This window comes from Rhipicephalus microplus, unplaced genomic scaffold, assembly GCF_043290135.1.
Source record: "Rhipicephalus microplus isolate Deutch F79 unplaced genomic scaffold, USDA_Rmic scaffold_13, whole genome shotgun sequence".
Classification (NCBI taxonomy): Eukaryota; Metazoa; Arthropoda; class Arachnida; order Ixodida; family Ixodidae; genus Rhipicephalus; species Rhipicephalus microplus.
Window position 1 is genome coordinate 10,582,279 of NW_027464586.1, and position 27,790 is coordinate 10,610,068.

At 44.8% G+C, this 27,790-nt stretch overlaps 1 protein-coding gene across 4 annotated transcripts in view; it reads right to left on the bottom strand.

Annotated features, from left to right (window-relative positions):
• Positions 1-20,272, bottom strand: part of egl (Egl_like_exo domain-containing protein) — a 393,689-nt gene extending 373,417 nt beyond the window's left edge. For 2 of the 4 annotated variants that reach the window (XM_075882614.1, XM_075882612.1), the window contains exons 1-2: positions 19,642-20,271; positions 13,832-13,943 (exon numbers count right to left, since the gene is read on the bottom strand). In XM_075882614.1, coding sequence (XP_075738729.1) covers positions 13,832-13,943; positions 19,642-20,054 — 525 coding nt within the window. In that variant the 5' untranslated portion in view covers positions 20,055-20,271. Of the gene's footprint in view, positions 1-13,831; positions 13,944-19,364; positions 19,554-19,641 lie in introns of those variants that run through there. The other 2 variants (XM_075882611.1, XM_075882613.1) reach the window with 2 other exon arrangements.
• Between the last annotated feature and the right edge of the window lie 7,518 nt (positions 20,273-27,790).

Consider the following 27,790-nt stretch of genomic DNA (forward strand, 5'->3'; position numbering starts at 1 on the left):
GACAAAGGTGACTACGCTTCTATGACTGATGAGTTAGCTGTTTTTTGTAATGATTTTGAAAATCACTATCAATCTCGCTCTATCGAAACTAACTGGTCAATGTTTAAAAATGAGATGTTACATCAAACCCCAAAATATATTTCCACTATTATTATTAAAGAGCGAGCACAGTCCCCATGGTTTAACGGTAAACTAAAGAAACTCAACAATAGGAAAAAAGGTTATTCGGATCTGCGAAGATTTCCATTTCTAACACGGCTTGGGCTAAGTATTTCACTGCAGCTAAAGATTATCTAACTTCAATCACGCAGGTCAAAAGTCACCTTTATGGGACTACGCTACCTTCTTTGCTGCAAAACAATCCTAAACAGTTCTGGAATACTATTAAACTCGAAGAAACGAAAAGTGTTTCGCTAATCGATTCTGATGGTTGTCCTATTGCCAAAGAGGATGTCGCTATTTCGCTAAACAACAGGTTTTGCTGTTTTCACCCGTGAATCCACTCAGACGCTTCCTTCATATTCACCCTACACGCATTCACTCATGAATTGTATTACCTTTAGTCCAAGTGGCATTGTGCATATCATCGACAACTTAAAAAACTCGTCAGCAGCTGGAACTGATGGTATCAATAACAAAGTGCTCAAAAACACCAAAAATGTAACCAGTATCATATTGTAACGGAAAAAAAGAGACGTTGTATAGACGAGGCTGGAGATTAGATGTATTCAAAACCAGCGGTAATGGCGTGACCGGTTCACCAGCGATCGAGCGGAGACAACCCTTCGTCTTCCTCGTCAGACAAATACGCGTGTCGCCCCCTAGAATATCAATATATATGCATGTAGCATAACCCCCGGTGGCACAAGCGCCGTCTCGGCGCATCTAAATGTCAAAGTCACTAGGAGAGTTGTAGGGCTTCAAGTGCGCAACATGTAAAATATCGATAGCCTGTTGGGCACATGAAGGCAACGGGGTGGCAGGACCAATTTCATGTTACAGGAATAACCACACGAAGGACTCGGTATGGACCTGTGTAGCGAGTAAGCAGTTTTTCTGACAAGCAAACTTGACGGGTCGGAGACCAGAGCAGGACTATAGAACCGGGCGGAAAGTGTACGTCGCGGTGTCGTTGGTCATACAAGCGCCAATGCTTCTCTTGAGAGGTCAGAAGGCGAGTACGGGTGATTTCGCGTGCGTTAGCGGCCCGAGTGATAGCATCTATGGCATATTCACTGGTCAGTACTTCAGGAGACAGTATGACGGTGTCTAGAGGCAATGTTGGTTCTCGGCCAAACAGCAGAAAAATGGTGAGTAACCGGCATTGTCATGACGCAAAGAATTGTAGGCAAATGTGACGTGCGGAACCGCGAGATCCCAGTCAGTGTGGTTGGTAGAAACATACTTAGCGAGCATGTCTCTAAGAGTTCGATTTAGACACTCCGTGAGTCCATTGGTTTGCGGATGGTATGATGTAGTCAGCTTGTGTCTCGTTTTACAGGACTGCAACATGTCGGCTATGACCTTCGACAAAAAGGTGCGGCCACGGTCTGTGAGCAGCTGCCGTGGGGCCCCTCGTTGCAAAATCATGTCCTTGAGGAGGAAGTCGGCGACATCTGTGGCGCAGCTTGTTGGAAGAGCTCGTATGATGGCATAACGCGTGGCGTGGTCGGTGGCCACGGCTATCTTCATGTTACCCGAGGAAGACAATAGAAAAGGGCCAAGTAGGTCCAAGCCAACGCGGAAGAATGGTTCTGACGGAATATCAAGTGGTTGAAGCCATCCGGCGGGAAGTGTCGATGGTGTTTTGCTGCGCTGACATTTCTCACAAGTCGCAACATATCTTCTGACTGAGCGTGCAAGCCCTGGCCAAAAGAAGTGTCGGCATATTCGATCATAGGTGCATGACACACCAAGGTGACCCGCAGTCGGAAGGTCATGAAGTTCATGTAGAACTTCCGAGCGAAAGTGTTTCAGAATGACAAGCAGCAGAGCCGGTCCATCCGGCTCAAAACTTTGGCGGTGTAATACACCACCGTGGAGCATGAATGAGCGATTGGACTGATTGAAAGATGATAATTTGAGGCGCTCAATGATAGTACGCAAGGACGCATCATGGTGCTGCTTGTCACCGATGCATGTCATTTGCGAAAGGGAAAAGACGCAAGGCTCGGTGTCGGCATCAGGCATAGTGCTCGACTCAGCAACCGGGTAGCAGAACAGGCAGTCTGCGTCCTGATGTAGGCGTCCGGACTTGTACGTCACCGCGTAGGTATACTCTTGCAGTTGCACAGCGCAGCGCCCGAGCCGGCCAGTAGAGTCCTCCAGTGACGTAAGCCAATATAGTGCATGATGGCCAGTTATCACAGAGAAATTTATGCCATATAAATATGGGTGGAACTTTGAGACTGCCCAAACAAGAGCTCGTCATTCACGCTCTGTAATGGAATAGTTGCGCTCAGTCTTCGACACTTCAAAAAGTTTAATTGAAGGCCTGCAGTGTGGAATATGTCGAGAATAGCTGACAAACGCTGAAGGTGGGTCTCAAATGTTGGAGAATATACAACAACATCGTCAAGATAACAAAGACATGTTGACCATTTGAACTTTTGTGGCAGAGAGTCCATCATGTGGTCGAACGTGGCTGGGGCGTTGCATAGCCCAAACGGCATAACCTTTAACTGATATAGGCCATCTGGAGTTACAAGTGCAGTCTTCTCTTGGTCTTTTTCGTCGACAGCAATCTGCCAGTAGCCGGAGCATAGGTCTATTGTAGAAAAGTATCGGGCGCCGTGCAGACAATCGAGAGCGTCATCGATGTGGGGTAAAGAATCAACGTCCTTTTTCGTGATTCTATTCAGATGACAATAATCCACGCAGAAGCGCCACGTGCCATCTCTCTTTTTAACAAGCACAGCGGGAGACGCCAAAGGGCTCGAAGAGGGTTCAATAATTCTTTTGGCTAACATCTTGCTGACTTTTTGTTGAATCACTTTACGCTCTGTGACAGACACCCGGTATGGTCGCCGATGAATGGGATGAGAATTACCTGTGTCAATGCGGTGCTTGACGAGTGAAGTCTGGCCGAGTGGACAGCTGTCGATGTCGAATATGTCGCGGTATGAAGCCAGAAGGCGGCATAGCACGGCTGACTTCTCAGGTTTGAAGTCCGGGGCGACCATGGAGCGTAAAGTCGCATCGAGGCACGTGGCATCCTGCGAGTGATGTGGGTGCTCGGGACGCATGTCTGCCGTAAAACAGGTGACGTGGTCGTCAATTAAGGGCCTAAGCGTGGCGACCGAAATTCCTTGGTGTAGCACATGTTTTATGAAACCGAAATTGATAACAAGTAAATATGTTCGGTTAGAGGCTATGGTTACGACGGAGTGTGGGACAGTAATGTCACGCGCCAGGAGAACATCAGTAATCGGTGTCACGATATAATCATTGTCGAGCACGGGAGAGGGTGTTGCCAATTTAACGAATGTGAGAACTTTAGATGGTATCCGGAAGAAGTCAGTGGTGCACAGGCTGTTCGGGAGTTCGGGGTGAGAATCCGGGAGAAGAGGAACTTCTAGGCAGAGAGTACCGACAGCACAATCTATCGGGGTAGAATGCATTGATAGGAAGTCCATGCCGAAGATTAGGTCGTGAGGGCAATTTTCAAGCACCGTAAATAAAACGGGGACATGGTGGCCGGCAATACTAACACGAGCAGTACACATTCCAGTGATGGCCACAGTTTCACTATCAGCGACACGGAGGGCTTTAGTTGCTGCAGGCGTGAGGACTTTTTTGAGCAGGCGACACAGATGAGCACTCATTATGGACACTTGAACTCTGGTATCAACTAACGCCGTCAAAGAAATACCGTCCACATACACCTCAACCAAGTTCGTATTAGAGGGGAGCCTCAACGATGGATTTAGATCAGTCGCAAGTGATACAGCACTACCTCCCGGAGCTGCATGATCTAGTTTTCCGTCAGGGAGGATCCATAGTTGACCAGCGACAGATTGCGGCGTGGTTGGGGCGATGGGGAACAGCGGCGTTGAGGTGACGGCGAACGAGCGGTGGAGCGGCTGTTGAGGACGTCGAAACAAGGGTACACAGGACTGGGTGAATATCGACGGGAGTCCTCGTATGGACGAGAAGAGGAAAATGAGCTCCAGTTCGAGGGCGTACAAGTGCTGCGGCAGTACCGGGAGATATGGCCAACTCGGTGGCAGCGGAAGCAGATCGGTTTGTCGTCTGCAGTTCTCCATTCTGCCGGATTGCAGGATCGTGGAATAAAATGTGAGTCATGGCGTGGTGCATTTGTTGTCATTGGTCAGGAGACAGAGCAGGCCACAGGAAAACCGAGCTTTGCAATTTCCTGCCTCCCAACGGCTTGAATAATGGAGACCGCCGGAGGCGTTTGTGCGGCACCATTGTCGAGCGAATGTGGAGGAAATGGTGCCAAACTTGACACCTCAAGCTCCTGTCGAACTATTCGTGTCACGCTGTCCTGTATGGGTGGTGCGGCACTGAGATAGGTGCAGGTGGATGTAACAGCCGTGTTTGGCAGCCGCGCAAATCGAGGCATAACACGGCGGCTTTTCGCCATTTCGAAGCGGCGGCATTCCTTGATAATCATATCTACGGTCGTGGCGTTGGTGTAGACGAACAAGTTGAAGGAGTCGTCCGCGATGCCCTTGAGTATGTGGCCCACCTTGTGACTCTCTGTCATTTGCTCGTCCACTTTTCCGCACAACGCGAGCACGTCCTGTATGCACAAGACATGACTCATTTGGGGACTGCACACGAGTGGCGAGTTCTTTTCGCCCTTCCATTTGGCGACCGGACGGGTCCCCAAAGATGTCACGTAGTCTCTCCTTGAAGGTACCCCAGCTGGTGAGCTCGGTGTCATGGGCGTCGAACCAGACCCGTGGGCTGCTGTCCAAATTAATTATTACGTTGGCGAGCATCATGGTAGGGTCCCATCGGTGTGTCTGGCTAACACGCTCGTACAAACGGAGCCAGTAGTCAACGTCAAGCCCAGGTTGTGCGGAGAATGTACCGGGATCACAGGGGGTGGGCATCGTCAGGTATGTAGTGGCTGGAGCTACAGATGGAGACGCCGACGGGTTGTTGTCATTGGTAGCCATGGCTAGAGACTGAACGGTGCAGCCACTGAGAAGCTTCGTGGTGCAGACCGGGAACGTTCCACCTCCACCAAATATGTTACGGAAAAGAAGAGATGCCGTATCGACGAGGCTGGAGATTAGATGTATTCAAAACCAGCAGTAATGACGTGACCCGTTCACCAGCGATCGAGCGGAGACAACCCATCCTCTTCCTCGTCAGACACACACGTGCGTCGCCCCCTAGAATATCAATATATATGCATGTAGCAATATTATCACTATTATTTCAGCAATCATTAGATTCAGGTTCAGTTTCAGAGGACTGGCGGATCGGGAAGGTCATCCCCGTGTTCAAGAAAGGTAATCGGTCGTCTCCTAACAATCACCGTCTCATATCCATCACCAGTGTCTGTTGCAAAATAATGGAGCATATAGTCTACTCTGAAGTAGCGCATTTTTCGTCTACTAATAATTTTTCCCATCCCAATCAGCATGGTTTTCGTCCTGGCCATTCTTGTGAAACACAACTAGCCCTTTTCTTGCATGAAATTCATTCTCACCTTGATAATAATATCTCCACTGATGCTATATTCCTTGATTTCGAAAAAGCATTTGATAAGATTTGTGATCGTCACTTACTGCTTAAACTTTTATGTCTGAACTTAGACCCCTCCGTGCTGAACTGGATTCGTGAATTTTTAACCCATCGCCGGCAGTTTGTTGTCGCTAACTCTTGCGAATCTCCCCTTTCTCCCGTTAACTCGGGCGTTCCACAAGGTACTGTACTAGGTCCCCTCCTTTCTTCAATTTACATTAACGACTTGCCACGTAACATCACCTCTACTATTAGACTATTCGCCGATGATTGCGTGTTATATCACCCTGTAAATTATGCCTCACATTTTTCTGTTTTAAAGTCAGATCTCAACACTATACAGCAATGGTGTGAGGATTGGTTAATGTTGCTAAATGTTACCAAAACTTTCTTAACGACTTTTCATCGTCATAAGAACTACATTGCTAAAACTTACTTTTTAAACAACTACCTCATAGCCGCTACCAACACTACCAAATACTTAGGTGTTCATATCTCATCTGATCTAACATGGACTTTACACATCATTAGCATCACTAACTCAGCTAATCGAGTTCTCGGATGCTAAACGTCGTAACCTTCCTTTTGCACCTAAACTAATAGCTTATAAAACGCTCATCCGGCAGTATATCCCGTACACCCAAAAACAAAGACCTTGCAGAAGTCATTTTTCCTTTAGACAGCACATGACTGGAATGACCTTCTCGCCCACATCGCGATGTCATCTCAGTTCGATCATTTTAAAAATGACATAAAAAGCCATATTTTATCTTTCTAATTATGATTAACTGCTGCGTTTCTGTATTTTGTTATTGTTTTTGCAACCTTGCTCCTTTTTTTTTTCATCTGTTAATTTTTTTTTTTTTGCCCACCCTTCATGTAATGTCCCTCGAGACCCTTGAAGTACTAATAAACGAATAAATGAATAAACAAAACATGAATAGACTTACTCCAAGTAAGCTCAAATTAGAACTAGAATCTCTCTCAAATATTCATCTTTGTCAGAATGTTATAGTAGACGATTTACGGCAACATGTGAAACTGCATTAGACTTGTTCATAACCCTTTCGGCCCTGGCGGTGTCAATTGACACCACCACACATCATTTGCCCTAGGATCTCGGAAACGTAACCAATACTGTTCATTTTTGGGGGCATAGTTCTTGAATGATCTCCACTGCAATTCACGCCAATATTGCGGCACGTTTGTTCAGGTAGCAGCCACAAAGAAGAAGAAGCGCGACCGAGGTCTTTCGTCAAGCCGAGGTGCGTAAGTTGAGGCGGGTGAGCGCCATTTTCGGGACGACGTACTGAAGCTGTTTCAGTGAGTATTAGGCTGAAACGTAAGGCGCTCGTTTTCATTTTGAGTACACCATTGATTAGCAGCAAAAAGAAGCCAGTTTTTTCCCTTTTCCCAATCACTGGGCCCTAATTACCTAATTTGATGTTACGTAATTAATCCAAAAATGCTTGTACCAGGGGCTTAATTTTTTTGTATCTGGTCTTCTGAGGTCCTAACTACGAGAAAAACGTGCACAAAAAGTGTATCTAACCAGAATAAAAAATTCAGGGCTTAAAAAGATAACAAACTTTGATGTGTCTTCTGTAAAACCTGGTGTTTTGGTTTATGCAATTAGTGACCGCTTACCTGTGTTTATACTCATTGCTACCGCATTTGAAAAGCATCAACAGGTACATCGTGCGTTCTCTTATCGGCTCATAAATGCTAACACATCTGCATTCCAAGAGCCTATTGCCAGGGCCCCATGGGAAGATGTGTATGAAGAAAAAAGTGCAGATACGGTTTATGACAAAGCTTATACAATTATTTAAGAAAATATAATGCACGTGTTTTCCTATGAAAATATTAAAACAGAGAAAGGAATGTTGCATACCGTGTATAGATAAGCGCTTTCTTAAGCTTATGAACAAAAGGGACAGGTTGTACAGTTCATTTGTGCAAACTAAATCATTGGAAGCATTAAAAACATTTAAAATGTAGGAACTACGTCACAAAACAACTAAGGAATGCTAAGAAGCACTATCATTTTAATCTCTTCAACTCAACTGCTGTACGCCCTTATAAAATATGTAGGACTTCGTTTCAATAACTGAGACTACACTTGAAGAATCTACGACAGTCCTAAAAGAAGGTGTTGAACTAAAAGGGGTTGATCCTGCTAATGCGTTTAATGTTAAGATTTGTGCCTCGGTCAGGCATATGATGGTATCAACCTCTCGTGCATAAGCCCACCTAATTGTCAGTCATTATTCCTAAAGGGGTTACAACGCATAAACTTATTTCTTCCTTCTTATTAGTAAGTCACAGCAGAGCCACTGATGCATTTGGTATTCAAATAGCACCAGTAAAATTCGTCATAGACATAATAGCATCTTGCCTAGAGTACATTCGTAATCTTTGTTTGACAACAGATGTTTTCCTTCGAAGCATGCAGACTGCAAAGCCCACAGTAATATTCAAAAAAAGGTGACAAGAATGATCTTTCAAATTACCCCCTGTATCAGTGTTGCTTGTTTTTTCTAAAAGTTTAGAGAAAGTGATATTGGGGCACTTTTGTTCGTTCACAGACCACTTTAATATCCTAAGTCCTGCAATATTCTGTTTTCGAAAAAAACAGGTCAACTGAATTGGCCCTTATGACCCAGAAAAAAGTTTATATTGCAGTAATTTGAGGAAAATGGTGCTTGGTATTTTTCTTGATTTTTCAAAGGCTTTTGACCTTATAGGTCATTATGCTTTGCTTAAAAAACTTCATCACTATGGTATTCGGGGTGTAGGTCATTCTCCAATTACATCCTACCTTCAACACATATGCCAATTCGTAGCTATAGCTGGGGACCAGTCAGAGTTGAAATCTGTAACAGCTGTCCCGCCCGCTGTGGAGCATATTGGGTCCGTACCTCTTCATATAGTACATCAATGGCATAGTAAATGTTGACCCTTTGGCAAAGTGCATAATTTATGCAGACAATACAAGCATGTTTTTTTGAGGGTGACTTAGGTTCTGAAATGTCAAATCAAGCCAATAAGGCGCTTGCAAGTATGCACAAGTGGGCGACAAGTAATTAATTATCTCAAGAATAATTTAAAAAACAAAGGCAGTAATGTTTCTTTTGCATAATAAACCATTTCAACTAGACCCCAATAAATTAAACAATACTGAAATAGAAATGCCGCCGCCTTTCAAATCACGTCGCGTATATTTCTCTGAAACTGTGTCATGAAATTGCCAAATGAATCATTTCGTTAGTAATTTATCTAGAGCAATAGATGCTATGTATCGTCATTGCAGTTGTCTTCCTACATCCATTAATAGGATATTATACAATTCAATGCTTCTTTGTTTGATTCAATATGAAATTCTGGTTTGGTGGACAACTACAGCCAAAAATATTCACAGACTCGTGGTTCTACAAAAAAGAGCCATATGCCTTGTCTCCAGGGTACCATATTTTTGGCATACTGCTCCTTTGTTCACAAAATTTAGTACCATTAAAATTGAATCTTTGTACACATATAGGCTTTGTTGCATGTATAAACTTAGAAAAATTAAATATATAACTGTTTAATACAATTGGCATCCTTACAGTAACACAATTATTTTTATGTAAGAAAGAGAGAGCTCTTTATTGAAAGGCAGATAATTTAGCTGGCGTGTGTATATCGCTGATTTGCTACTCTGTGTGGGGAAGGGGACTGAAAGACATGAAGAGATAGAGAAAGAAATGTTAAAACATTGAAACAGAAAGAAAAAAGTAAATATGCAGACATTTTTTTTTTCCTTTTTTGGGTGGAAACGTGTGCTGACTTATTATGAGTTTTCAAGGTGCCACTACAGTTTGTCTAGCTGACCGATATTGTCTAAATACGTGAATAAAAATTTCATCGCATGCCTCTGTTGCGTGAGAAAGGTGGAGAAAGGGCCCAAAACACAGCCAACTGATAAAGTTGAATGCAGAACCTTGGATTGTCAACAGAAACACAACTGTATACGGTGACCAAATGTTCCAGTTTTGTTTACCGAATATTTTAAATCGGTTACACAAAAAAATGGTCTTAATGTATCTACTGTGTCGCTAATACGCCTACGCGACATATTTGTATGATTTCTTGGGCTGCCATAGGTTCATCTGTTGTTTTTTCTTGTTTTTTGCTGTCTTCATTACTACATGTACTTTTTTTTTCTCTTGGTTTTTCATATGTTTACACAACATCATTGTTCATTATTTTTTACCACGTTTGTTTACTGTTTTTACTGTTCTGTTCATGTATTATATATACATGGCATGCTTTCAACTGCTGGAACTGCTTGTGTGTGAGGTGGTCAAGTTCACCTCAAGCTGCTCAGTGCAGCGTTTTCACCTGGTCTCCTCGCAACGTTTTTATGCAATAAACTTAATACAATTCAATTCAGTCTGGTGTTCTTTAACATGCACTGACATCGCACACTCCTTCACCCTTTCAGCTTCTTTGATATGCTACTGCCACAGCCGGGAACGAACCCATGGCCATTGGATATGCAGCCGAGCATCGTAATGACTGCTCTACCGTGGCAAACAGCACTGTGCATTTTTGAGAACTCGCAAAGGAAAGGAGCGGGAGGATGAGAAATGTTGCATTGGGGAGGTCGAAACGCTTAAAAAAAGAAAAAGAAACGGGAAGTCACTGTTAAGGAATGAGCTGCTACAGCTAACTGATATGCAGGAAAAGCAGAGGTAGCTCGTGACCTGACGTGCATTATAAGTCAAACAGCCTTAAGAAGACTGCCAACACCAAACAGCAGGAGATAGCTAACAGTGATATGGATATTCAGGAGAAGCAGCAAGGAGTGGTATATTAACTGATCCTTACCTTCGCCGATTTGAATAAATGTTTGTATCTTTTGTCATACTGAAAGCAATTACCTATGCAACTCTACAAAACTATGATTGAAAGTTTTAGAAAGAAAATCCTATCGAAGCCACATTTTTGATGTTTGCTTCAGCAATGATACCCTTTTTTGTTGATTCTACTTATTTCAAGCCTCCATCCTCCCCGAAGATGTGTCTATTGGGTTTCTAACAGACAATGTGGTCCTTGAAAATCTACACATTTAGCCTTGAGAGTCCTTGAAAACCTTTGATCATGTGTGCGCCGCTGAAGGGGCTGCAGTGTGGGATGACATCCCAGGAACTTTGATTGTGCACTGCTTCATGAAGTGTGGCATATCCACTGCACTTGATGAAACCGAGGATTGGGCACTGTTTGAAGACAGCGACGACTCAAAACGAGCACGGCATTGGAAAGCTCTGCACCTTTATGATGCAATTAACTAGAAGCAGTGCAAAAAAAACTACGACTAAGAAACACACACAACAGGACTAGCAGCTGTATGTTTCTTGAGGTATTTGCATCATGAACCAACTGCTTTGTTTGACCTTCATGTTCAATAAACGTTTTCTATTTAGGAATGCTGTCTTCGATGTGTCGTTCAGCTTACTCTCAAGATAACTTTTTTCCAGGCTTTGAACTTTAGAGGGCCGGCTTGGAATTAGGATCGGCCTAGATTCGAGTAATTACGGTATAGCCAAGCCAGGCAAATGAGTACACACAGACAATCTTCAACTGATATCCCTGACGTCCTGCATTGGGAAGGTCATGAAACATGTCTCGTCCCCCAAAGAGACATGCTACCGCATACAATGCTGGGGTAACCTTTCCATGTAGGACGTTATGCCAGAGTCTTTTAATACTTTTACTGGTTGTGAAGCTTCGCCATAACTCTATGGGAAAGCTTTGTGCACTGCTAGCGTAGGTCGCAGGCTGACGCTGCATCACCGCGCAGGGCATCGAGCAGACAGGAGGAAAGCTGGCTGCTGTTGCCGCTTTAGGGTCAATGCATAATATCTTGGTGTGCCATCGCGTAGTTTTTCACAGTATGATTGCTATTGTACCAAGTGTGCTGAGCCTGAAAATCGGGAAAGATACCGTATAACTGCTTGGTACCTGCCTGTCGATCCGATAATAAAAAAGTGACGAAGAAGTCTCGGAGTTCTCGCTGGCTACAGTGATTGGCGGGAAAAGTGGAAACACGCAATGCTGCACAAAGAAACTGATGGTATCACATTTGTTTCCCTGAATTTGCACGTGTGCGAAAAGCACTTCGATGAGAGTGACATCGTTCACGTGGTCTGGAGGCTAATCGGAGGCATTGTTGTAAAGTCACCACACGACGCTCTGAAACGCTTGCCGACGCTGTGCCGAAGATTTTCCACGGGCTCACGGCCTATCTGTTTAGTGCAAAAAGACGCAGAGCTCTCCTGCCTACCAAGCGTCGGCGGGAATCGTCAGTGAGCAGGATACTGTGGCTGCATAGGCACTGTGCATGAACCATTTTGGCGTAGCTGCAATGGATAATGACGCATTCAATTAAGGTGAGCATACCGGCCGCCTCTTTCTCGCTTCATGCCAGTAGGTAATACAGAACCCCGACGAATGAAACACCATTTTCGTTTATACAGGCACTAAGATTACCAAAAGTGTAGAGGTGATATGCCAAACAGGCGGAGCTACATGCAGCTCCACACAGCTTTGGAAAAATCAAAGCACATATCTGTTGCATGCAACAGAGACTTCAGCACTACCACTACACGTTTTCTAGGGAAATAATGCACGAGAGGCTACACTACAATGCTGTAAAAAACTATTGCAAGCTGCAAAAGCGTGAAAAGGTAATTTTCGACATCGATGCCTTATGAGCTTTAGAAGTCAACTTTTTGTGTCACATGTCAACGCGTCCGGCGCGGGACGCAGTCGGTCAATTTCACGTTTGAGAAGGCATGTAAGGCTTTCACTTTTACGGTAAAAACAATAGAAGACAGGGAACACACAAAATGAGTAAGTTACACCGCAGAGTAAAAGACCGAGAAATTTGCGTGGCCAACTGAACTTCGAACACGCTATTGCACCGTATTGATGAATTAACGCAAAACAAAACACAAAAACGAGGCAAACGTCGTATGAAGTATAGCTCGGTCCTGATCACTTTCTAAATTAAAAGCACTAATTCAGTCAAAATGGCCATTGGTTTCATAAGTGTGAGGCAATTTTAAGATATATATCTTCGTATATAGGAACACCAAATGTATAAATAGCCTGGAAGGTTGGATGTGCAAAAAGTTGCAACCACTGCACTTTCGCAATGTGTTAAGAACCACCAGAGTAGTTGAAGAACTCTGGATTGTACGCAAATGTTCACTAGATGCTTCAGGAAAAAAAAAAAGCAAGCTTTTATAGCGGTAGCATATCTTGCAGTGCTGTCAGCATGCCGTCGAATTTCCAGCTTCAAGGCCTCATTCGATGTTAAATTTCAATGTATTGGAGCTTTCCCGAATTTCCTTGAAGCTAGCATCCTTCCAAGCACGTATTAAGCCTTCACGGCTACATTTAATGATGTTTTGCAGCTCCCACACGTGCCATACAATTGCAGCACTGCGACCTCATCGATGCCCCACCGTGGGCGAGAGCATCCCTAGCGGTTGCTCCTGTCTCTATATCAAACTTTCGCCGAAGCTTTATGACCGAGGAGCCATGGCCGTCATAACCTTCTGTTTACTAACTACTATCCAGTAAAAGTATAGAAGGACCATGGTTATGCTTCAACTGAAACACGATATCCTAGACAATACCATGCAATCTACAAAAGCGATACAATTACTTAACTTTTGTTCTTTTCAAGTCTTTAGTGCTTTCATGATGATTAATAAGTTCAAGTGTATAACTAGCTTAGGTTATTCCGATTCTTTAACAGCAGCCAATATTGCATAGGTCTCCGCTGTGAAAGTGCTTGCATGTTAGTGCACAATGCTGACACAATGGATTGACTGCTGTGTAACATATGCCAACATGAGACTTGGATGCATCTGTAAGAAGTTCAAGACAGAAGTGTTTCTGATGTGGTTCGCGTTCGTACATAAACACTGTGTGCACATCTTGCCAAATGCTTCGAAAAATAAAAAATATACACAACAGTCTATATATAACATTCCACTGCCATGGTGGGATAAGCATTTCACTGGTCACCTAGGTCACATCTGTTCAAGCATGTTACCTTGATGACTGCATCGCCTTGGGCCGCATTCTGGAGGACGCTGCGTAGCACCACGTGCTCATCCTTCACCACAAACACATCCGAATGCTTGGCCAGGAAGTCCCGGAACTCCCTGCACAAAATAGCTGCGTTCACTCCACACTCAATGTGTTACATACGATGCACTTCAGCAAGACTGCCCGTGAATAGACCTTGCCATGAAGTTCCAACACTGGTGGTACACTTCTTTGCAACCTGCTAAGTCCACTGTGTCTCATCCCGTGTGGCTGTACTGTTCATGACATCTGATCATGGCAGAATTTGAAAACGAAAACATTGGCATATTCCAGCTCTCTTGCAGAGAAGTGGTGATCACACAGCGATTATGGTACCCAAGGAACAGAGCAGTTTGTCATTCTGGACACAAAAATCTCGCCGTTTTTCCAGTGCACAGTATTAAACAGACGTGTGTTGTTGAATTCAGGAGTCATTTTCAGCAAACTCTGAGAGACGGACTGCTGCTTAAACGACTGCAAAAGTGACTCATGACTGTGCAAGAACGGGGAAAAGACAAAGGACCTTTCAACATAGAGACACTCACAGGGTGTCTTCAATCGCTTTCATATTTTCCTGAAATTCTGTCTCTTGGTATTAGTTCCAGACATTAGAAAGAAAAAAAGGTAGTGAGGGTCTTCTACTTCCCTTAGCAGACATAGCTTTAATCTGTGACCACCAGCAACGGTACACCATCATTTTCCACAAGGGTAACATGCATTAAGCCTCAAAGTGTTACTTCACCACAAGGCGTTCCAGATTTTATTGCTGCTGTACCATGGCACATAGCATATTTCATTGTTCACGGCAGCACTAATCACTGCCCATACAATACTGGCGACTTCACTGTGGCGGCCGCGGACAACAGACCACATGCAAAGCTTGCCCTCACAAGAGTTCTACTTATAATTGCAGACAAACACAGACCTCTGACTCCCGCATGAAAATCAAGAAAAGTTACAGATTTGCTTGCAGACACTGAACATGGTCATAAAAGTGTTGATCCCTTGGCCATGCAGAAATCCACCAGAAAATTCTGCTCCCCTTGGAACAGACTAAACCATGACTTTGGATACGTAAGAGTGGTTTGGATACGTAATGACTTTGAATACGTAAGAGGGAATATCAAGTACAGAATCAGGAATAAATTCAAAAAGATGCAGCCAATAACACAACGCAGGCAATAAAGTAATCTAATGGACCGTTCTACCATTCAGAATAATGCGCTCCTCGTGCAACAAGCACAAGCTAAAACATACATGCCACACCCAAGATATGACATAAGATACATCTACTTGAATGCTGGATGTGGTAGTACCATCACACACAGAACCCCCCCCCCCCCCCCAACAAGCAGAGGCAACAAATACGCGCACTTTCCTTCTGAGGTACCAGCAAACAAAATTAAACAAGCACTTCAGGTCAGATGTCACCGCCAGCACAAAGAGTGGTAAGAAAACACTCCCTGAATGTTGTGCCCCAGAGGTCAGCCTGACTGAAACACAAATGACTAACCACCACCAAGGAGTGCCAACCACAAATCTCCATCTTTCTTCCAATGTCGTGAACTGATCATAAAATGAACTACAGAATGCATTTGAAGAAATACTGTAGTTGTACAAAACAAAATTTGAGAAGGTCTTAAAGTTAAGGTCATGTGTGCTCTAGGTGTGCCACGACCTAAGTGGTAAAAATAAGCAGCACTTAAGATAGTGTACCTTTGTCCTTAATAGATAGTATCTTGAAAGAACATTGCGGAACTCAAATTACTTTAACAGCCAAACAACTTAATAGCATTAAACTATCTGTAGAGCAAACTAAAGAACTTGCCCAGTTATTATACTTTATCTCACCGCTACCTTGCAGCACTGCAAAAGCTATGAACAGTACACGGGCAGTATCGTTGCATAGCACATAATATAGTTCCAGGTATAACTATTTCATTATCAACTAGATTTTTAATTCTGCTGCTTAAATGACGTATTGCAGTGATGCATGGTACGCTCAGCCCCTTGTATTGCAGCAATTGCTGGCTGGTAATGGTAATAGCCACCCTAACTGCGATGACAAACATTAATAAAGCTCTGACCCACCGCATCCATCCTAATACATGCTTTTAACTGGCTCTCTGGCCAGAGAGCAAGAAATAAGTGGTATATAAAAGTGCCAGCATGAACGCTGTTATAAAATGAACCTGTCCCTCACAAACGTCAGCAAACATGCTTTGCTAAAGTGGCTGAACATCAAACAGCAAGTGGGCGTTCCCAAATAAGTTTTGTCTGTTATAGAACACAATTTTCCCTCGTAGCGACAAGGAGGCGTCGAGAGTAGGCTGCGCCACTACTCTCGAACCAGATGCCACCTGGTGGTGCAGACAACGGTGGGGGCTGCTGATTGGGTGAGGCAATGCATGCTTTAGTGTGAGTGCTCTCAGAACTGTTAAAGGAGATTGGTTGGAGCTGCTTCTTTTACGCATACTCAGAACAGCAGTGCTACGCATAAGAATTCGTCTGAGTGGCACTGTGTTGTTGTTGGGTGCCCGAACAACCAGTGAAAGAGGAAGCAGCTGTGGAATATGCCTGCGACATTCACAGGAACACGAGGGGCCTCGTGTTGCTTTCTTGACACTGTTACTATAACATACCTTGTTGTTGGGCTAGTTGGTTGCGCATTTCCAAAAGAGTAATTAGGGTGCAAGCACACGGCACATTCACACATGCACACACCAGCTGAGACGCGCTTGCCTTTTAAGGGCTACGTAACAGGCCGCAGCTTCATTTATCCAGCGGCCGTGGAACACCTCTTTGCAATATGCTGCAAGGCACTGGGAGTTGTAAAGATTTAGGACAGTTAGTAACCGCACAGCTGAACCACGAAAGTGAAATAACTAAACGAATAAAGATGGCTTGGAGTATATTTGGCAGGCATTCTCAAATTATGAATGGTAGTTCACATCTATTCCTTCTAAAATACTTGCATCCTTCTGACACCAATTCTTTCCAGGGTAAAACAAAAATTTTCAAATGTTCTTTTCTAGCTGGGAGGTAATTGAAAAGCATGCAAAAAAAAATAAAGGAGACTGTAACAATTTTCATGGGAGAGCCATGTCTAGTACAATGGGATTACTTTGTTGCATACATGGAAAGACACATTTTGCTACGTTGCTTGAAAGAGTGTTGATATTGCTCATTTCAAAAGGTTGGTCGTCTTATAGTACACAAAAACAGTTCATGCAAAAAAATCACTGTTAGCTGTCACACATAGCATCCAACACCATGAAGGGGAAAATACCTGGGCTCCGAGTAGCATTCGCAAGTGAACCTCATCCGACGCCTCCTCCTGCTTCATGTTTCCAGCATGCATTTAAAATTATCATGGGGCCCTGCATATTGTTTCCCTCGATGTCTAGCACGATGTGAGCCAACTGCATTCCAGTGGGGTGGACATACATTCTTGCATTGCCAGCAAACTTCAGATTACAAAAGTTACCTTTTTACAATAATGTTTGAAGAAGACATAAGACAGCTTGCACAATTTAAATTGTTTGAATTAAATAATTTTGCACACTTGACCACATCGTGCATGGGCATTTATGCATGGATGTTACGATTACTCCGAGGCACTCCCATATAAAAATGGGGCCCAAGAAGGAACTGCATTCAAAAACATATTGCTCCATTCCTATAGAAGCTGCGAAAGTGATTTCGGTCCGAATGGTAGCTCTGCTTGTTTTTCTTCTTAGGTCCAGTACACTGGACGAGGGGTCAGAAAGGGTTGTAATGGCTATATCTTACTTGCCTACGGAGCAGATATATGGGGGCTCATAAAAAGGGTTCAACTTAAACTGAGGAAGATGCAGCAAGCAATGCAAAGAAAAATGATAGGTGTGTAGCACAGTCAAAGAGAACGTTTGAGCACAATGCCAAGAGCGCTTGCACAAAGAACTATGTGATTAGGATTAAAACTAGGATGTTGTAGGTAGCCGGCAGATCTAGCCTTGCATAATTTGCAGGTAATTGCCCTGCCCGAGCAACTATGCGAGTTTTCTTCATGAGCTTTGCAGTGAATGAAAGATGAGTCATTGTTTGTGACGTGTGTTTCTTATACTCACGTAGCTCATCCTAGTCACATGTTTTAACATTGGTGACTGGATGTGACCCATTAATACAAACAATTCGCACCTATCTACATAGGTCCACAAATATCGTACAGCAGCATATATAGCCAGGGGCTCCCTACCACCTGTGCTGTACCATCAATCGGCCGAGCTCAATGTTCTAGAGAAGAAAGAAATCAGTTGCCACCTTGGGCTCAACCTCTGCTGCAATATGACTTCAACAGCCGCGTTGGAGGCATCCATAGAAAAGGTCATAGAGCTTCCTAAAGCTAACTAGAGGGGATTCTGGCGTTTCAATCATTCAGCAACCATGGGAATAATAGGCAGTACACGGATTTGCCTAGTCTTCGTACTTGCCGGTGGCGAATTACACTTGTGGCTTCGTTTATTGCTTTGTTTTGGTTTGCTCCAATGAAAACAATAAACCCCTTTGAACTTCATTACCCCATTTGAAATGGTAAGCCTAAAGGAATATGGTGGTGAAGCGCAACCACTGAACATTTGCTGATGTTTGTTTCGTGACAGAGCAGCTCCAAGCCACACAAATACATATGGAGCCAGAAGTATGAAGATTAAGCAAATGCGCATACTACCCATCATTCCCATGCTCGTTGAAATGCTGTACATTGCAGCTCCCATAGACACTAGTGCCAGTGTTCCCTCTAGTGAATATTTAGGAAACTCTATGAAAAAGGTCACCGTGGATGAGCGGACAGCTCCATACCCACAAAATAAACAAGTTGTATCCCCCTCCTAGAGGGGTCACACAGATGGCTCAGCTGCTGAATCTAAGCTTTGCATGTGAACACTCTTAATTATCAACGTCAATGTACTGCACTTTTTCACATGATTTAATGATGCAGGAAACAAACATGTTCTGTTGCTGCAAGTTGTGTCTGTGTACCTAACTTCTCCTAAGATTATGCTCAAATGAACTAGCTCAGTAAACAGTATAGTTGAATAGTCAGCACGCAAAACACGGCCTCAATGAGAGGCTAAAAATAGTGCAAAGCACAACATAGTGTCAACGATTTTTGTCTCGTGGATCCCACTACTTTACTTTGACTTTCAACACATAACAGCTTGCACAGACACCCGTTGATGAATGGTGGAATGCGGCTGCGGTGCGAGCAACAAGGCGCAAGCAGGACCCCGAGAGGGACTAGCTTTTACTCCTTTACACCGTAGGTATGCTCGCTAAGCTTTGAAACACATACTACTGTGATGCTCCAGCGCTGCTTCAGAATGGAAGCGGCGCTAGCGCAGCCGGTGACAGATCGTCTAGTTTCAGCGTTAAGCCTCGTCTTTTTTTTTTTTTTTTTCAGAATTTTTTTTTTTTCGTGTGTTTCGTCAGCATGTGCGAACTAACTCGATCGGGCTTACAGGTGACAGGACGGCCAGCGTGGTGATGACTTCAATAATGCTCCATTTCGATGGCTCGTGAAGTGAGCATGGAAACCGAGACAACAAACAAAAAGAGGAGCGACGTTCCAAATGAGACGACTCCGTGGAATGCGGCGGCACATTTCGGAGCGAACGGTGAGAAGGGGCACCTTCTCTCCTGGTCAACCGTACTTTCCGGAAGAGGTGTCAGGGACATAAACAAACCCGGCGGCTGACCCGCGGTGGGTAGTATGAATGAAATGAATGGAAGTAGTACCTTCCGTGCTGGCCGGAGACGTGCCTGATCTCGGGCGTCGCCTGCGACCGGTGGCCGAGCAGCGACTTAATGGGCACCTCGGCGTTTCCGTACTGCTCCAGCTTGGCCCGAAAGTAGTCGATGGCCTCTTGCACGTAGTCACGCTGCGGCGAGTTGCCCGAGCTGTCACCCTCGAAGCTCGTCACCGACACCTGGTCGCCATCGATGGTGAACAGAAAGGGGTACTGCTGCAGAAACTTGCGCAGCCCCGACTGGCTGCCGCCAGCGATCTGGCGCATCTCCTTGGTGAAGCCCTTGGTGCCAAACTGACAGGACAGGTCGTGCAGGGTGCGCGGCTGACCCTTGTCCATCAGTCGGTCTAGAAAGAACATCAGCGTCATGTTTTTCGTGTGATCGTAGTCCTTGCTGTCCATCGTCGCTTCTTCGGAGTCGCTCGCGGGCGAGCGAAGGAAGAGCACTAACGGGACATGGTTCCAACTGGGAACGGCTTGCCTAGGCTCACTAATTTGGAGAATTTCTCACTTGGGTTCTTGTGTCCTGATTCTGGTTTTCGAATTCGCAAGTCCGCATCAGCTGGCGACGCACCACATACTTAAGAAATCGCCATCTTGCTGCTTCTCTTGTCTAAGACAGTGTTGTCAGGTTGGCCGATGCGGCCTAGCCAAAAGTCACAAACACTGTAACCTAAATGTTGCCGACGACCAGAAAAAATTTGTTGCCATATATAATATTGTACAAAACTTTGTTTGTAGTTAAATACAGTTATTTTTATTTGCAATAATATTAGTGCATATATGGTATTTAGAATGCGCAGGGAGCGCTGCAGACTAAAGTTACTTAAGGTACCTAGATCTAGGGACCTTAATGTTACTGACGTTAAACATCAAATCTGGGTCTCCGTAGTATCTGCGCATGCGCAATATGGAAAAGAAAAAAACGCGAAAAAAATTTTGGCAGCGTCTTCTGCGCAGCTGCGCTACAGTGGCTGGAATAGGAAAGTGTGATGAGCGGCAAGCGGCACCTACGGAGCTCACTGAAGCGTCCGAGGAGGAGCCGCATGGAGACGCGCGCAATCGTTTATACGTCCTTTGCACGTTTCCGACAGTTTCGTCGGGCGCGTTCGTCCTCATTTTTTAAATTGCGGTGGCACTCTGACACAAATGCTTCTGTATGCACTCTCATGGCGCGAAAACAAAGTCATTGCTTCGTACCGGGGTTCACTACAGGCTACAAGTCAGCTAAAAAGAAGCATGCGTTGTTCGTCGTTCCGAAAGACGAAGCGCTGTTAGCGCAGTGGCGGAGAGCGATCCCGCGTGCTGACAAGCTGCTTCAAGAAAACTCGGCTGTGTGCGAGCTGTACTTTGACGAGGGGTACATCTCCCGGCACTTCGAGCAGACTGTGATTAGCGAAATTGCCCGCATTGAAAGTAGTACACGCATGGGCGTGCATTCCGTTCAGGGGGGGGGGGGGGGGGTTGCGAAGGTTCATTGCAGGGTGCCTCCTTAGTATTAAATCAGTGTATGAGGCCCCTCTTCTAGATAACTAAAAGAGTGCCCCGCTGCCTAGTCAATGTTAGAACAGATTTAGCGTCCCTCTCCCAGGTGGCCAGCCCCCTTTGCCCACCCTCGTGCAGACGCCTGTGGGTAGGCCTTTCGGAGAAGATCTTCACATTTGTAGATGCCTTTGAAATCACTTTATCAAAGTGCTTTAGCTATAGCGAGCCTCACAGTGACAGCTTGGAAGAGCTTGTTCTCTGCTTGAAAAAAAAAAACAAAAAAAACTAAGATGTCACACTGGGCTGCGCACAACATGGTCTGAGTCTCGCCAATTTAGTAAACAAGTTTTTTTCTGCTCACCCATTTTCGTTTTTACACAAATGTACTCCACAAGGAGCGAGCATTTTTAAGTGAAAAGAGGTACCTGAAGCTCAGGCGCATCACCTAGGCTTGCAGCCCAATGTTCTGGGGGGTGCTTGTGAAATATAAAACTTTTTTCTTGGGATAAAAATAGACCCGCGACGAACTATTAAGAATGCATTGTTGTAAACAGACAGTCAGTCACTCGGAGATGTGTTGTATGACCTGTGCGCAGAAAATAAAAGTTTTCATTCAGATACCACTCGTCATTCTCGTCTCTAAGTTTCACCTTACGGGCTTCATTTACAGATTAGTGCTTGAGGAAATGATGGTTCGCCGTGGAAAGTGTTGCAAGCAATGGCTCACAACTGAGTTCATCGTTCCACTCTTCTACCACTTCACATCGATAAAATGTTTCAGTTCCGTCGCGCTCTCACTTTCGGCATCCTGTTGACCTGACGATATTTCCGATCAGTCGTGCACCCGCGTAGGCATCCTGTTCTCCAGAAGCTAATTAACGTATTTTTTGGTCACCATTTGAGGCCATGCACGAACAAAAATATATTTTTTAAATAATGCACATTGCCCACGCGCGTGGTTGATTGCCGTCTCTGCGCAGCGCATCGCCGCCTTGGGTGACGTGGATGGATGGATGGATGGATGGATGGATGGATGGATGGATATGGCTGTACCCTTTATATCGGGCGGTGGCTCGCGCCACCAAGCCGAAACACCTAATGAACCAAAAACTATATTTATTTTTTTTCCTTAAAAAGTAAGTTTGAGGATTCGTACTTTGCAGTGAAGAGTTTAATTTTCACTCGTGTCTTGATTTTAGCCACCAATCAGATAACCTCCTTCTGGTTAAGTCTACCCGCTTAAAGTTTATTTTGCCCTCCCGGTCCCTAAACCCCAGTGCTTTGAAAAACTCTGCGCCATCATCCTGAACTATAGGGTGAAGCCCTTTACCGAACATTATCAAGTGTTCGGCAGTTTCTTCTTCCTCTCCACACGCACTGCATACTGTGTCTACCCCTTCGTATTTGGCCCGATATGTCTTGGTTCGCAGTACTCCCGTCCTGGCCTCAAACAGTAGAGAACTACCCCGAGTATTATCATAGATCCTTTCCTTGGCAATTTCCTGCTTAAAAGTTCGATAGATCTCTAGTGCGGACTTCTTAATCATGCCCATTCTCCACATGTCAGTCTCCGTTTCCTTCACTTTCTTCTTAACCGATAGTTCTTTTTGGTTTGGCCACCTGCTGTTTTCTAAGTATTTACCAGTCAACTACCTGGTTCGCTTCCTCCATTTTGTATCGACATTCTTCATGTACAAGTAGCTGAAAACCTTCCAAGCCCAACGCTCTTCCCCCATTTCTCTCAATCGTTTCTCAAATTTTATCTTGCTGCTAGCTTCCCTGCCCTCAAATGATGTCCATCCCATATCACCTTGTACTCCCTGATTTGGTGTATTCCCGTGAGCTCCTAAAGCAAGCCTACCTATTCCACGTTGCTTAATTTCTAATCTTGCTTGAACTTCTGATCTCATGCACAAGACCGCATTGCCGAACGTCAGCCCAGGAACCATGACCCCTTTCCATATTCCTCTCACAACATCATACCTATTGTAATTCCACAGTGCCCTATTTTTCATGACTGCTGCATTCCTGTTACCTTTAGTCGTCACGTATATTTCGTGTTCCCTCAGATACTCGGTCCCATTGCTTATCCATACGCCCAGATATTTGTATTTATCTGTTATCTCTAGCGTGACCTCCTGTATTCTAAGCTCACTACCTTCGTTGTCATTGAAAATCATGACTGCTGATTTTTCCTTACTGAATCTAAAATCTAACCTATCTCCCTCATTACCGCAGATGTCCATCAATCTCTGCAAATCTTCCTTGTTGTTGGCCATTAGCACTATATCATCTGCGTACATTAATGCTGGTAGTGCCTGGTCAATAAGTTTTCCTTGTTTGACTAAAGAGAGGTTGAAGCCCAGTCCACTTCCCTCTAATTTTGCCTCTAATCATTGTAGGTACATCATGAATAATAAGGGTGACAGGGGCACCCCTGCCTAAGCCCCCGTTTTACCTCTGCAGGCTTGGATACCTGTTTTTCCCACTTTATAACTACCTTGTTACCTTTATACATACCCTTTAAAAGATTAGTGACTACATGTTCCACGCCTAGTGTGTCCAGTATTCCCCACAATTCCTCTTGAACCACGCTATCGTACGCTCCCTTGATATCCAAAAATGCTAGCCACAGGGGCCTGTGTTCCTTTCCTGCTATTTCGATGCACTGCGTCAGTGAGAACAGATTGTCTTCCAACCTCCTGTGTTTCTGAAACCCATTCTGCAGTTCCCCCAGCACCCCCTCATCCTCTATCCACGCCTGCAGTCTTTCCTTTATAATCTGCATCGCCAGCCTGTAGACCACTGAAGTCACTGTTATAGGATGGTTGTTGTTTGTCATCTTTGTCCCCCTTTCCTTTTTAGATCATGCTCATCCTGCTAAGTTTCCACCCGTCAGGGACTTCACCATCTATTATTGTTCTGCTCACTGCCTCTCTTAAAGCCTGTTTAGACTTCGGACCCAATGTCTTTATCAGCATAATTGGAATGCCATCTGGGCCTGTTGATGTACTACCAGGAACCCTTTTCTCAGCCCTTTCCCACTCTTGTTGTGAAAATGGAGCCATTGCACCACTTGATTCGTCCTTGTCTATTGTGGTGCATAAAGTACTTCTTTGTTGAAATTTTTCTGTCACCTTTGTTCTTATATATTCAATAGCTTCGTCCCCTTCTAGCCTAGCACCTTGGGCTGTAGTTATAAAACTCTGCTCTAGGCTCGTCTCATTTCTTAGGGAGTTTAGATGGTTCCAAAATTTCGCAGCTGCCTTTTTATCTTTTTTATGTACTTCTGCCAGCCACTGAGCTCCCTTCCTTCTAATCTTTTCATTGATCAGAAGGGATGCATCCCTTCTAAAGCTTAGAAAGGTTGCCCATTTTCTTTCAACATCATCTGTCGGTTCACCCCGCTGCTTAGCATGTCTGTGTTCTCTAGAGGCTTCCTGACGTTTTGCTATGGCTCTCTTAACTTCCTGATCCCACCAACTTTTGGGTTTGTGTCTTCTTTTCCGGGGTGATTTGTCACACGTCTTAACAAGCTCTAGCTCAAAGAGTCTAATTAGATTCGTGTATGTCCACACTGTCTTGTTATCCTCCGTGATTACTTTCTCAATTTGTTTGGTGGCTATTTCAATTTGCCTTTCTGGATAAAAATTTTCCTGTAGTTGCTCATCTTGTCTCCTCCCTACTTTCACTGATCTTCGAAAACTTAGCTTGATACGTTTGTGATCACTACCCAGACTTCTGGAGCCACCTTCATCTATGTGCATTCCCCTGAGCTTATCCTACATCCTATGTGACATCAGTGCATAATCTATCGTCGACTGAAGCCTTCCTACCTCCCATGTTATTTGCCCTTCACACTTCTCGGTACTGTTGCAAATGATCAAATCAAGCCTTTCACACATATCCACGATCATTTTGCCTGTCGGGTCGGTATACCCATCTATATCTTCTATGTGCGCATTCATGTCTCCTAGTATAATTATCTCGCACTCTCTTCCTAACTCCTGAATGTCCTTTGATATACACTCTACCATTGCCTGGTTTTCCTCTCTGGCCTTTGCTCCCGTCCACAAGTACACGCAACCAAGGAGTGTCATTTGACCTGCCACTTTCCCTTTTAGCCATAAATGTTCCTTGCACTCCTGCTTGACCCTTTGCCAGTCTGTACTTTTATGAATGAATGCCCCAATACCACCCCCCTTTCTGCTGCCTTCTGTTCTGTTACAATATTCCCACGCGTAGTCCGGATTGTTCGGAGGTTGTTCCATGTCCCTGAGATGTGTTTCTACAAAACCGTATACCATCGGCCTCTCTTCCCTTAGCTGTTCTTCTATCTCTTCCCACTTCAGCCTGTTCCTACCACCCTGCATGTTAATATACCCTATGTCTGAATTGGCTCGGTGCTCGTGGCTACGTCTATTTATGCCCCGGACTCTACCTATCTTAGATATTGGTGCCACTTTGGAATCATATCTGTCCATACCAGGTGTCGAAGAGTCTCCCTGGTTGTTTTCCTCGTTACTAGCTATCCTGCACCCCGAAGGGCTCGCTTGCCCCCCAAAAAAGCTACTGTGCGTCCTGCAAGTCGCCAACCCACCTCATGACCTAGCCGCCCATCGAAGTGAATTCTGTCTCGTTGAAAACCCCCCCCACCTATGCACCTCTCTGTTTATTTCCACCACCTCAAAGCCTTTCTCTCGACTCATCCGCCATATCTCTTGGTTTGCGTTGACCACCGCTCTTTGCAGGTTGCTATCACACACCGGTACCTCCGGTATCGTGCATATAACTACATGTACCTTAGGAGAAGTGGCGCGCATGTCATCGACGCCTTTCGCCAGTGTGGCTGCTAGTCCTGCATCTTCATTGAGGACATCGTTTAAACCGCCTGAAATTATCACGAGGTTTCGTCTATCAGCTGTCGTTTTGAGCTTTGCGCTCGCTTGCCTCATGACTGCTTCCAGCTTGCGTCCTGGGAACGCCCCTACCGCAACCCTCTTGTCACCTCTTACCCTCTCTTTGATGGCTTCTGTGCATCGATTTAAATTCGAGTCCCCGGCTATCATCACATGCTGTGACTTTTCCGCTAGAGCGTTCTGCACCTGGGGGCTACTTGCACCTGTGACGCCGGCTGCTTTGTTCCCTTCCTGCCCCACCACTACCTCGCTGAAGCTGGGCCTTGCGACAGTTGAACCGGCTAAACCTGTTTTTTCCTAGCTTGCTTGCTTTTCCTTCTCCACCGTTCTCGTTGCCGGTTCCTTACTGTTCTCTCGGTAGGTCGCTTCTTTGTTCAGCTTCGCTAGCGCTTCCTCGGCGGACTTCAGTCTTTCTCCCATTGTCCTCGTTTTTTCTTGCTCTGTCGCCACCGCAGTCTCGAGCTCGGCGATTCTCCTCAGCAGTTCACTCTGGGCAACCATCATTTTCTCCATTTTTTCCTCGACCTCACACTGCCTACACTTCGCGCCAGCCTCTTCTCCATCCGCTTCTACGCTTGGGTCCACTTTCAAACCCACTCCACATTCTGAACACTTTACGGTCTTTTTAACTACACCTTTCTGACACCAATTGTCCCTATACTCAATAATTACTAAACTCGAGCCCTGCACTTTAAATAAAAAAAAAGGAAAGTCTAAGTTCTACTACAAAAATTTGCGTGTTCAATGTACGCGCACCTCCCCCAAACGGGGAGGTGCGCGTACATTGAACACGCAAATTGAAACGTGCAAACGTGTGCCAGCGCCATCTGGCGGTTTCCTCCCAAGGCGTTACGCGCTAGCCGGCGCGTTCATCACACTTTTAGCCAACGTTACTAGAACCAGGTTCTAGAAACGCTGGTTAAACCCCACAAATCAATCAATCAAATCAATCCATGACTGCTCGCGTACAGCCAAGAGATAGTATTTACAAGTTACATTGTGTCTGCCGGCAACCGCTATATGGTGGGGTAGTATTGGACATTACTTGTGCAGGTTGTTCAAGAGGATTTCACGGAGCTTGTCTCCGCTCTTTAGCAGCTAACTTGGACAAAAAAGTATTCGTGTGTTCTAAATCATGTTTGCTGGTTGCCAAAGAAAAGATACATTCTCCTAATTAATAATAGCATTCCATTTTCGTGTAGACATATGGCAAAGTTTCTAACCATTCTTCATGTCTCCTCCTCTAATTTTTGCTTTTCCTTAAAGGGCCACTCACCGGGTTTGACGATTTTGAGCTGACAAGTGTACATCGGGAGTCTATGGTCACGTCTGCCAAACATTGCAACTCTATGCGCCGTAAAAATAAGTCAAATTTCAAGACGAACGCTTCTCTCCCTTTCTTTTCGGGGCGCGCGCCCAGAAAAGGAGGGTATGATGTGCACATATTAATCGTCCTACATACACAGCAGTGCAGTGACGTTGTTCCTCTATGTAGACGACTGTGCTCTGACACTGCCAACAGTGGCACGTGACATGGTGGAAATTCTTTAACATGACATGCGTAGTTAATGTAATTTGTTGCTTAAAGAGATCGATAAAACTTGGGATACATATTGAGACGCAATAGGAGAATGTGTTTGTCTTTTCCATTTTTTTCTCCGTGAATTGCAACGAGATGCCGAGCTAATGTGCCGGCGTTTCGCATGCGTTCGTGTCTCCGCGGTTACTGCATCA